At 40.5% G+C, this 12,490-nt stretch overlaps 1 protein-coding gene across 1 annotated transcript in view; it reads right to left on the bottom strand.

The window, feature by feature from the left end:
- The window catches only part of LOC109298725 (lipoxygenase homology domain-containing protein 1-like), a 182,523-nt gene that overhangs the window by 94,234 nt on the left and 75,799 nt on the right, over positions 1–12,490 (bottom strand). The window contains exons 12-15 of the mRNA XM_019518979.1: positions 11,684–11,815; positions 11,357–11,538; positions 9,824–9,910; positions 1,528–1,660 (exon numbers count right to left, since the gene is read on the bottom strand). Coding sequence (XP_019374524.1) covers positions 1,528–1,660; positions 9,824–9,910; positions 11,357–11,538; positions 11,684–11,815 — 534 coding nt within the window. The remainder of the gene's footprint in view (positions 1–1,527; positions 1,661–9,823; positions 9,911–11,356; positions 11,539–11,683; positions 11,816–12,490) is intronic.

The raw sequence follows: 12,490 nt of genomic DNA, 5'->3' as shown, positions 1-12,490 counted from the left end.
GCTGACCAGAAGGAGGCAGGGCCCTGGGCACATCTAAGCCCCAGGGCTGGGGCTGGCAGGAAGAGTTCTCTGGCAGCTGCTAGAGAAGAAGCTCCTGCAGGAAAGGAAAGAAAGGCTCTGTGACAGTTTGATTATGTGAGATGCTAGTGCTACTGTGCTGCTTACTTACCTCTTGTTATTTAAAGTGGTGGACCTGGCTGAGGCTGTAGGGGAGGAGGAGACCTCATTGGGGCACACTATCATGTCGTGCTGAGGCCTCAGCACCAGTGAGGGCACGCCTCAGCACACACACAAAGTCACATGTCATGAGTTTTCCTTGTAAGCAGCTTGAAGTGGTTTCCCAGAAACCCCTGCACCTATCTCCTTGAAACCTGGTAAGCATTATGGCCTCAGCAGGGACTATCATGCCTTCATTTGAATCAGGCAATAAATGACAAAGTTATAGGCATTTTCACGATTCCCCATTATAGCATATGGGCAAAACATCGAAACAGCAAAATAGTTTCGATGAAACAAAACAGAATAGTGCTTTCAAACTAAACAAAATGTCAAAATGAAACACTGTCCCTTTGAAACAGAATTTGAAATGAAACAGTGCTGTTTCGCATGCCCCTAATTACTGCCACCATTAATTAATTTGGCCTTGGAAAGTAGCTCAACTATTCCCATCGACATGCATTAATATTATTCACTATAGACAATAATCAATCATCATCCAGAATGACTTATGGATGACAACACATAGTTATTTAGCACATACTCTTTTAGGCAGCATGACAGACTGATTTTTAACCAGGGTTCTGTTAACTCTATGAAGAACTAAATGCTATACTATTTCCTTGATGTATAATTCTACTTATTTCCAAGTGCTGAATTAGAAGCTGGAAGGAAATAGCTTCTAATGTTTGAAAACAGGAAACTTCTCTTAATTTTCTTTTTAATGAATCAGGTCTCCTTGCCTCCCCTACCTTTGTTTTTTATTTTGTTGAGGGGGGTTGTACATATTGTGTAAAATGTATCTAAAGAAGGGTGATATTATCAGATTTGTAAAATATACTTATAGCAGAAGCCTTTAGCAGAAGTCTTTAGAAAACCCTCATGATCTTTTCTCTGCTCATAATTTTCTTAGTCGTGACTTTGCATGGGCATTTTAAAACATAGGAGTCAAATGGTCAGATGGTGTATGCTGGCAGAGTGCCAATGACTGCAATGAAACAACAATAATTTGGCTCTACATATTGTTGAGGTGTTCAAAGTGGTATTTAATTTAATGGAAACATTAAATACATATGTGCTATTTGCTTTAAAACAGTAAACAGTTCAACGTAAATTAAGCCTTTGTAGGCCTTGTTAAAGATCCAGCATTTCATATAAATGCCGTAACCAAACATGTCAAAAATAATTGCCAATGGTTTTCCTAAAATGCTTTCCAATCTTTCTTGTCATATTTATCCTAGTACTTGGATCACAGCAGGAAAACATTTTTTTATTGGTTTTTTTATTTTATTTTTTTGTTCAGTGGCATACCTCTGAGTGGTGCTTTATCTGGTTTGACTGCCGCGATCTCTGTCACGGTTTCTGACCCATCTTCTTCAAAGAGCCATTGGTCTGTAGTGTAAAATCCCAGTTCTTGCTTAGTGTCCAGGTCTTTTAGCCGAAGCTGCAAGCAGAAAAAGAAAACCCACAATCTTCGTGAGAAATGTCCTATTTCCACCCAATAAAATTGCCATTTTTCATGAAAAACAAACATAATTTACTCTATTTGAATGCTATCTAATTTTCTATATGAAGGAACAGCTATTACAGTCACTATGAGATTCAAATCCTGTAATAAGGCCCCCATCCAGGCATAAAAAGGTCTGACTGTATGGATCCAATTGAAGGATCAATGTCTAAATTCTATGGAAGTAGTAGCTGCTATTCTAGAATTTTCAAATGAATGTGTAAATCTGTAGCGGGATTATCTGTAAATGCCTATTTGTCTAAAGCCATTATGCTAGTGTACATATGTTTCAACATATGTGTTATCTTAGTTGTTTATAGCTTTTGCTAGTTTTGATTGTTGGGTCCAACTTGCTGTATAGCTGATAGCTGGGATTTTTAAAGCTGATTTATGGGAGCTACATGTCCCATTCCCTTTGGAACTCATTCAGACCTGCAATAGAATTTGGGCACCATAGTTCTAGTGACCTGCAGTGGCAACTGGTCATTTGATTTCTTTTAATTCCTTTGAAAATCCTACCCTAATACATTGCCATAGTAAAGGCTTTGTTGGCACTCCTGTTTATAAGCCAGTGATTTCAGTTGTTTATTTTTATTGACCTTCCCCCCACCATCCCCTTTTAGGTTGAAATCATCCAAGCTAGTTCTTGGCCTAAAAACTCTGTAAAAGAGTATTGACAACATCCTTCATGCCCATTCTTGTTGGAGGGTGGGAGCTGAAGGGGAGTGGGTTGGGGGAAAAGGTATTTTTTTATTACAACTAAAATAGCTCCCAGGCCAACTTACAAAATATAAATTGAAAGTGATATGTACAAAAATATAGCTGTGTATACACATGTTCAAATTTTTGTGCAAGATACAGAGCTACAAGGTTAAGTGCAAGACTTGGATTTATACATAACTATGCACCTACAGATATGGTTTCTTAAGTTTTAAGCATTCTAGGACATAATGACTTTCTGCAGTAGAGTACTAGTGGGGGATGACTGGGGACCAGTCTTGGGTGCTGAACTAGAGGAGGCACCCCTAGGCCCTGTCCAGCTACAGCCAGGTAGCATTCCCCTAAGGGCAGAGGCAAAATTAGTAAAGTCTGTGCCCTGGTGCATCCCCCTTCTTTGTCTGCTATCTCAGCTCTCCCTACCTGCCACTTCTCTTACTGCTGATTTCACTCTCCACAGCAGCCAGCAGTAATAGGATTCAGTGGTACGTTCCCTTTCTTTCCATTCTCCATGCATTCCTCTGCTGCTGAATTGCTCCTGCCCCAGCCATTCCCTTTCTCTCCCTTACTTGGGTCCCCTCACTGCAGTCATAGTTTCTCTCCCTGACAGATTTAGCCCCTGTGGAAGTTGGTGGTGATAAGAATCGGTGGTGAGGGTAAGGGCAGCAGTGATGGCAGCTGCAGTGGAGAGGGAGCCATAATAGCGAGAGACCAGCCCATAGCACATGGAGGAAGGCCTGGAATGGGAGCAGGTGGCTCACACTAACATCTGGGGGCACAGAAATGCGTGGAGCAGACTGGAGAAGAGGGATGCTTGCCCAGAGTAACCTGAATAGTTTCACTTCTGCTTTTGCATAGAAAGTTTATATCAAGATACTGAGATTCTCTTCATACATCATATTTACTTGAATACAAGACAAGATTCCCCTCTCCCCCCTATCAGCATGCAGATAAAAGCCCCTCACATCTTATTAGTACATACAAGGAAACCTCTTTAAACACTTTGTCTATCATTAAACTGCTGCCAAAAGCAGTATGTGCTCAGTAATGGAAACCAACTATGAAGCTGATTAAATGTAGTCAGCATTGAGCATGACTATAAAACTGACAGGGCCCATACTGGGCAAACATACTGATGTGAACCTTTTTATTTGGTGTGTGTGAGGTCCTTAAAAATGGGTGGGTGTTCCCTCCTCAGGGAACTGACACCAAGCCTGGAAGTAATGCAATACCAGGCCAGCAGCAGGAGGGCCAAAGTCAGCCTTAACACCCACCCTTTGATTTTAGCCAAAAGGGCCAAGATGCTGATGGGAACCAACCCTTTTTTTTTTTTTTGGAAAAATGTTTCCGTGTGCGTGCGTGCGTGCATGCATGTGTACACACACACAGAGACAGACACACACACACACACCATCTAGCATACACTTTCCATCACTCACCTTAAAAGACATTAAGAAACTGTGCACCCATTAATGGGAACCAACCACAAGGTTAGGTTAGTACAATCCATCTGGATACAATATATGGTAGTGCCCATTGCATGCAGTCCCCTCAGTGCTGATTCTTTTTCAAGTCATGGTGAGCCACCACATTGAACACATTTGGACTTCCTCTTCAATCTCACAGCTGAGCTACATCTTTCTTTTCCATATCGAATTATTCCAGTTTCATCACCAGTTTTAAATATCTAGCAAACATCACCAAATAGGGGCCCACACAATTCTTCCAGAATTCCTCTGTTGCCCTCTCTCTCATTCTGTCACATATGGTTAGTGTGGCCCTGCCCTCCATGAGGTGGAGCAGGACCAGTTTGGCCTGCACCTCATCTGTACATAAATTTTTGGAGGATGCCAGGATTCTTGACAAGAATCCAGTTCCAGTCATGAATGGGGGGCTAATTAGCACATGGAACCTTTGTGAGGGATAGCTGAAGTACACACAGATCCTGAGAAGTGCTGAGCCATAGAGTCACCATGGCTTGGAATGCTGTTGACTCTGCTAGGGCCTAGACCAGTGAGTTATATGGTAAATCATGAGCCTTCTGGCTTTGAACTAATATCATGTATACTTTGTACTATATATAAGTATCACTTCTTGGCTTCTTGTGAGCTAAGATCAAGTGTAGTCTCTCCACTGGTCTGGTACCAGAGCCAAAATGGATTTCAATGGCATTGTGTAGTGGAGGGTGTACCCCTGTCCAAATGACACCCTATGAGTCTTGTAATTAGCTTCCTACTAGCCAGCTTCCAATGGGAGGATCCTGGCTACATGCCTACTTCATGGAAATGGGGGACTTCTCTCTTTCTTGCTCCTGCAGCTCTTGGCTAAGAGCAAGCAAGACTCGGCACCATCTGAACCCCATGACTCTGGCCTTGAGCCTGCATGTAGGATGCCTGCTGATGGATTTGGAAGTATCTGAAGCTCCAGGCTGAAAAGTCTGGAGTGGAGGATACTTGCCAATTGCAACACCACATATGGCGTTTGAACGATTGAGTTTTGCTCAATTAAAAGGATTCAGAGCTGATCTGGCTACTTTGACCTGGAACAGAACAAATTTTCAAAATACACCCCCCCCAAACCCCTCCCCCCAACAAAACAACCCAACCTTTGTACTATATATAAGTAGGTACAAAAATGCTGCTTAAAATTTGTTTATGGAGTACCGCTGCTAAAACTTTCAGAAGTTTCAAAAAGGCAAAATTCATCAATTCTGGATCAAATAAGTCTATGGGTGCCTGTAGTAATCTGTCTAAATGCAAATGTTGCCCCTTACTTCCATGAACTCAGGAAGAGCAGGGTCTGACAGTAAGGAGGAGGGAAGAATTTAGGATGGGGGCTGGGGACGGGTGGGGGGCTACCTGACCTCCCAGATTTATATTCCCTGCTGTAGCAGTGGAAAGGGGACAAATTCAAGGCAAATCTCCAATAATTAGATTCTATACTTGGAAAATTATAACAAATTTGTAAATATTCCATATACAGAATCTAATTATTGGGGGGTCATCTTATATCATTTAGGGTCATCTTATATTTGAGTAAATATGATAGATCTTCGGGCAAAGAGACCTTGAGAGAGGAGAACTCAAAGGTGCCTTCTACACATTACAGGTATTGCATAATTAACTGGTTAATTGTGTATTTATCTGTAAACCAGCTGCACATGTGGGGTTAGCTATTACACAGGAAAAAGCTCCAACCAGATATTAAGTTAGACCATGAACTGGTCTAACTGGTCTAACCTGGATAGCTGGATGCCATTCAGGTTTACTTTATATGGCTGGCAGGGTCTTCCCTGGTTCTTGGAGTCCCATCAGCTGATGGGACTCCCAGCCACAGGGGTGCACCATGCCCAGTGAAAAACTCCAGACCCTTGGGATCACAGCTGCTGTGCTCCATAGGGCTCCATGGTTCAGGAAACCTCCAGGGCCAGAAGGTAGTTGCAGGGGTTTCCCTGTACCCCCAGGGAGGAGGGATCACCCTGCAGTGATCCTCCATCCCCAGGGGTTTCCCTTTGGCCCTGGGGAGGGGGACTGCCCTGTGGCAATCCTCTGGCTCCAGGGATTTCTCCACACCCCTGGGTGGGCTGGGAATCACCCTTGCAGTGATCCTCCAGCCCCAGGGGTTTTTTGCAACCCCAGAGTTGAGAGATTACACCTGAGGCAATCCTCCAGTCCTGAGGGTGTGTGGAATGCATGGGGAGCCCTTCAGCTGCAGTGCAGGGGGCTCTCAGCTGTAGGAGCCTGCTTCTTGCCAGTACAGGGGGAGCCTGGAATTGGGGTCCCTCTGCATCGTCAATAAGGTGTGATGGGTTCTAATGCATGACTATGTGAATGGCATATTAGATCCCAACATACCTTAAATGTGTAGAGGGGGCCTCTGGTATAAATTTTATTTCTGGAGTACCTAGAATACAGACCATAAACTACATACAGATCTTTGAATCCTAAAGTTATAGACATTTAAGGGCACCAGATCTAAAGTCTGTCATACAGCAAACTTTATACCCATGAATTCCTGATCATGCAAGGAGGTGAGCCCTTCAGTTCCTTTAGTGTTACGTGCTTGGCACCTTGCAGACTTTTTCCAATACCATCATTTCTAGTACCAGTCACTTGTGAGAGATTTGTGTGGATTTTCTTGGAAGTTTAAAGCATTTAGAGCCATTGCCACTTGTAGCAGGCTACATGTTTGCAGGGGCTGTAGCCCAGTGTAGCAGGCTGCATATACCAGGCTGTAGCAGGCTGCATGCCTCAGGGGATGCATACAGCACAGCTGTGGGCACAGATCCAGTGACTGAAGGATGGCTAGGAGGAGTGAGTTAGCTGCTGAGAATAACTGGCTGGACAAAGGAAGCTGAAAGCTCCCAGGTAAGGGAGAGGACAGAGGGAATTGAGAGAGGTCTCAGGCTGGCAGGTGCAACACAGAGCCAGGGTACTGTCTTGGGGTCTTGAAAAGACCCCAGAAGAACAAGATAGAGCAAGGAAAGAGAGGGAAGACTTGGAGGCTAGAGGCTGCAGCGCAGAGCGGGAGTGGCCCTCTCAGAATCTGGGGGAAAGACCACTGGGAGAGAGAGAAGGCTATGAGGCTAGAAGCAACAGAGTGAGTCAGATAACCCTCGCAAGGCCTGAGAAAAAAACCCTAGGGTTGTAAATTAACCCTGTATTGACTGTGTATGCATTTGCTTGCTGATATCTGATTTGTGTTTTATGCTGTTGTCTGCAGGGCAAGGATGTCCTGAACAATAAAGACAGTGTTAGCTGAGCTAACCCATTACATCACTATTTGTGCACTACTCTTGAAACTGCAGTAACTGAAGTTGTTCATGCAAATGGTCAAGAAAAAAAGGCTAATGATTAGATTTTAAATGGCATATGAGTCCCATTGATATAAAAAACTTGATGAATGTCTTTGCACATGCAAATACCTGATTTACAGGAGTTGCATGCAAAAAAACAAGCAAGTAAATGTGAGCCAACATTTATGGAAATTCTCAGCATCAGCATAAGTAAAATTTAGCCTTCTATATTAATGTGAATTGGAAGAATGCATTTAAGTTTAATCTCCAAATCAAAACAGTAACATTCTTCTTTAAAATATTATATTTTTTTAAACAAATGAAAAGATGCCATTGCTGTAGTATATTGATCTTGCAAAAGAATATAAACACTAGTCAGGGTTAGAATTACATGGTATCATCTGTTACAGAAGTGCAAGCACACAGAAAATTGTAGAAGGTGAGCAGTAAAATACTTAAATTCTGAGCCTACCATAAGAGGTCATCAGCAGAATAGAAAAAATGACAGTGGCTGAAGGTGGCTAGTAAAAGGGGGCCATGTTTTCCTTGTGGCTGCATTTATAATCTCCATGCTTACGAAAATCTTGATGTTAGTGCTTGTTTATTTTATATAAGGATAAGACCAGAAAGATGTGTCATCTTTTATCTTTTTATAGTCAAATCCATGGCTTCCTAAAACTATCCATTAATTATAAACTTAAATATTCTGTTCTCCACAGTGTTTATGTTCCTCTGTAGTATGTCTATTAGATATTGTGAATCATTTATAAATGGGCTAATAAATTGAAAACAATGGTGTAAACATATTAGCCTTTCCTGTTGTAGGTTAGAAATGCATCAGTAGAAAAGATTAAATCTCTCTATAGTCAGACAATTGACCTGTTGGACTCTATAAAAAATTAATGCAGCTATGATTATTTAACCATGTATTAAACTATTTAAAAAGTTAAACAGAAATAATAATGCTATCAGCAGTGGATTATCTTTCCACAGAAAATTAAACTTGTTTTCCACAGAGAAAACTCTCTTTTAATTTGTGAGGTTCACGTAATATTCTAGACTGACAGCCCTGACGACTGCAATCTCATATTAACTCACATAAGAGGCAACAGTGTGATATGGTTAGTACAGACATCTCTGCACTCTCCCCCTCCCTGTACATCCCAAAGTTAACCTAGATGGAACACATTTTGAGAGGATGGATTGATCTGGTTTTCATACTGATTCTACTCCTGCAACCTGTATTGAAACCACACAGCAAGGCAAGGGTTTTCTTGGGGTGGGGAGTGAAAACTTTTAGTAGACCAACTGCATGGGTGTGAGATTTTAGACAAGCTTTCAAGCAGAGTGCTTTTCTTTAGCTCAAAAAAAGAATCAGACAACAGCATCTGCTAAATAATGAGTAGAACCACAGCTTGTGAAAAACTCTATATGTAAATAAAAAGATAGCTGCTGACAGATGTGGGAGGGGAACCCCCCCCACCACACACACACACACACACACACACACACACACACACACTGCTTTACCGTAAGAGGAAGTGCATTAGTTGAAACCAGTTCCCCAGCATGTGTATAGATCACACACTTCACCATGGCTTTTTGGCACTTTTATCTAAAGCTGGTTCAATCAGCTACTACATAGACATGCCAAAAAGCCCCACTGAAGGTTGCAATCTATACAGACTTCAGAGCTGGGTCAAACTAATGCAATGCCTCTTTTGGGCATGTGCTGCGCTCAGTGAGCTTAAACCAGTTTATGTGTAACTTCTGTCCCTAGCCAGAAGGGTTAAACAAACCAGATTGACTCTAAGGAAAATACGCTATAAACCAGCAAGCTCCCTTAGCTGGAATAGTTCAGTGCCACACCTATGACTGTCTTCAAGTGCTTTCCTTCCAGCAGTTTACTGACAAATCTAAACCGTGCATGATAACACAAAGCAAAAGCTATTTCCTTAGAACCATGGCCTAGTAGCCTTTCTCTCTACATCTCTCTATCCCCACTCTTAGGAAGGGCATAACTTTTAAAACCTTGCTGAATCATATGATAGGCAGACCGTAACCCTTTCTTGGTCATTCAAATGTCAGCATTAAGGATAGTATTTTGGCATAATCTTATCTTCAAAGTGCATTTAAGTCACAGCAGTGAAAATTCTGTGCATGTCACTTCTTGGAACAAAGATGGATGTAAGCATACACACGACACTGCTTTCCTGAATCAGGTGGCTGTGACAGTATTTCCATGCAGAGAGCCACCCCTGCTAAGAATGTTCATCAACAGAAAATGTTGCCCCCTGTTCCCAGGTGGAATTTCCCTTAAATTGCAGGATTTGCATACCAATCACTTCTATATGTGCTGTCAGACATGCCTATTCAAATATCTTTTTTTGTTGAAGTCAGTGACAAAACTGCTATTGATGTAACAGCACCAGGAATTCATCCACTATTTCTGACACAATCCAATAATTATCATCATTCCATTATAAAGAGCCACTCCAATTTATGCAAGGAAATATAGTTCCAGAACATATTTTTCTCTTGATATTATATAGGGTGCATCCATTTCAAATGTAGTTTATGTGAAATACCTTGTCAAGTTTAATTCCTCTTCTCAAGCATTGACTAGATAACACAAAAGCCACTTTTGTTATATCCCCAATATCATCAATAGTCAACTGTTAAAGGAAAAAAAATGTGAACTTGAATATTTATACATTATGCAATCATTTTGGTAACATAAGAGACATGACTGGAAAGATGCATGACACAAACAAGATCACTAATACAGAAGATCTTAACGAAAGGCTGAGCAAGTTCCAATTTTGGAAAATTAATTTGACTCACCCACCGCTGTATATTTATGTTCAACAAAAAAAATTCAAGTTTGAGTTATAGCTCGTAAACTATACAGTTCAACCCACAAAGTAAAGAAAGGGGGGAGGGAGGGGAGAGGCAGATAAATCAAAATCTGTTATATTATATTTGTCATTTTTTCCTCAAAGTGCTTCTTGGCAGGATAACTTAGCTTCAACTGAACAAACAGGCACTCAGAAACTAAGACAAAATGTAACAGTTCTGTTTACATGTGTTTTGGTGTCAGCATAAGGTAGTTGTGGCTCCTGTAAATTACACGGTAGCCAACTATGTATGGAGTTTTATACTGGTAGGGTAATTGAGGGAGATCAGTTTGCAGATAGTGAGTGATGATGCGTGCAGATTATATAAAATATCTTTTGAGGTTTAATTCCTCTTCTCAAGCACCAAGTAGATCAGAGTTTCTCAACCCACAGGTTGCAAGAATAAATGAAAGGGTTGCAAACAAACTTTAAAAATAGATCAATAAACTTTAGAAATGGATTTCCCATTAAAGAAGAAAAATGTGGGAAATTGTGGCTTTTCCCTTGCAGGCTGGCAGAGTTCCAGCCTGCAAGGGGCTGCTTGGCACCCCGCTACCACACCCACCCACTTCCTGCCCTACATACTGGGGTGGGGGGCAGCAGGTCAGGAGTGAGGGTCATTAGGTTGGGACTGGTCATTGATGTTTACAAATGGTCCTGATACAAGGCTGAGAACCACTGTACTAGATAACACAAAAGCCACTTTTGTGTTATCATAATGCTTAGAGAAAGCCTTTTGTACTTGGCTTTCTAATAATTGAGAAAAAGTTGATATTATTTTTATATGGAAGTTATGGAATTAATATTCATATGTTTGGGTGTTCACCTTTATTTGTGACTAGAGGTAAGCCTGCTGATTTGTTCTTTACGTTGATTGTAACCATACCTAGGCTCGGGATAGTGTGAACAAAAGACTAACTGAGACTATGAAGTAAAATGTAGATGATCTGTGGAACTATTTTTGCTTTTTATAAGATAAGTTGCGTAAACAAGTCTAATTCCAAATTTGTGATCATGTGTGTGTATGCTAACAGCTGCTCAAAAGTAGGTGTGACTTCCCAGAAAGGTGATGTTTTTCTTGGTGCTTGAGAGATGTTGAATATTAGATTGATCAATAAGAAAATCTATATGTACAATATGACAAACACTAAATACAAATGCAGTGCATATTTCGTAGCTGTACAGTTAAGATTTGTATAAGATAAAATAAAATAAGAAACCAACCAAAAATGGCTCATTTTTCAGATTCTGAACTTTCTGTACAGAGGACTTCCTTTTTGTTCCAAATACAATAAGTTGAATATCAGGTATTTTTTCTGGTATATTTGTACTGTTCATGCACATTTGCCATCGGCCTCTGCTTCTAGTATCAAAGTTTTTTACAAGGTCGGAAGTCACAGATGTTTCTACAATTAATGGAAATACATATTCAGAATACATTTTATAGTTAACCAAAAAAAAACTTCACATTTGTTTCTAAAATGTGACTTCCTCATTTAAAGTAATTCAACACTGATTTATATAAACAAAGAACAATTTTACTGGTATTACCTTTAAGGGGGATTGCTACTTCTACAAAATCTTTCTTTGAAAGTTTACTGATCCAGTCATTGTGAACAAAGTTGTGTGTGGTAACAGGATAACTGCCTTCCTTTATCACAATTTTTTCCAGGAACCAGTCATCTGATTGAAACAAAGTATTAGTAATTCATTACTTTTGGATTTAAAACAATTAGAAATTTCTCTCTTGAGCAAATCTTCTCCCCTCCCACCCTCAACTGGTTAACTGATGCTACGTTGTACAGAAAAGGATCCCATCCTTGAAGTGTTTTGAAATTGAAGTTCCATTGGTTTCACTGAGAATACTGGAAGATTCATGGCCTCACTTCAGTAAAAGGTTTAAGTACACACTTAATACCTTTATTAAAATAGGGGTTGTACCATGTTGTATAGTAGGTGTATAGATTCTACAAGATAATGAGATCTTCTTATGAGGTTGTGAATGGCCTCTTGACTCAAGTGGAAATGGAGAGCAAATCACAGAAGACTTTCAGGACCTCATAATATCAGCCTATCAATAATGGATATAACACTCAAAGACCAAGAGTTTTTTCCCCTTTCACAGAAGGAATATTACTGACCTGAAAATGCAATATATGCACATAACACAGTACTTCTGTAACATCATTTGCTGTATAACAGTAAATTTCTCCCAAAGTTTATCATCATTAGGTTAGAAAAGAGCCAGGCATCACATTAATTGGAAAAAATAAAAAGTTGGAAAACTTGGTCCATAGTTAGTAAGGGTGTGAAAAATGGGTCCTATTCAATTTGGATTCAGATTTGGCCTGAATCAGG

Source organism: Gavialis gangeticus, unplaced genomic scaffold (assembly GCF_001723915.1).
Source record: "Gavialis gangeticus isolate Ggan-Ray unplaced genomic scaffold, GavGan_comp1, whole genome shotgun sequence".
NCBI lineage: Eukaryota > Metazoa > Chordata > Crocodylia > Gavialidae > Gavialis > Gavialis gangeticus.
The sequence above is the reverse complement of the archived record's forward strand: the minus strand, read 5'-3'. Positions and strand labels throughout refer to the sequence as shown.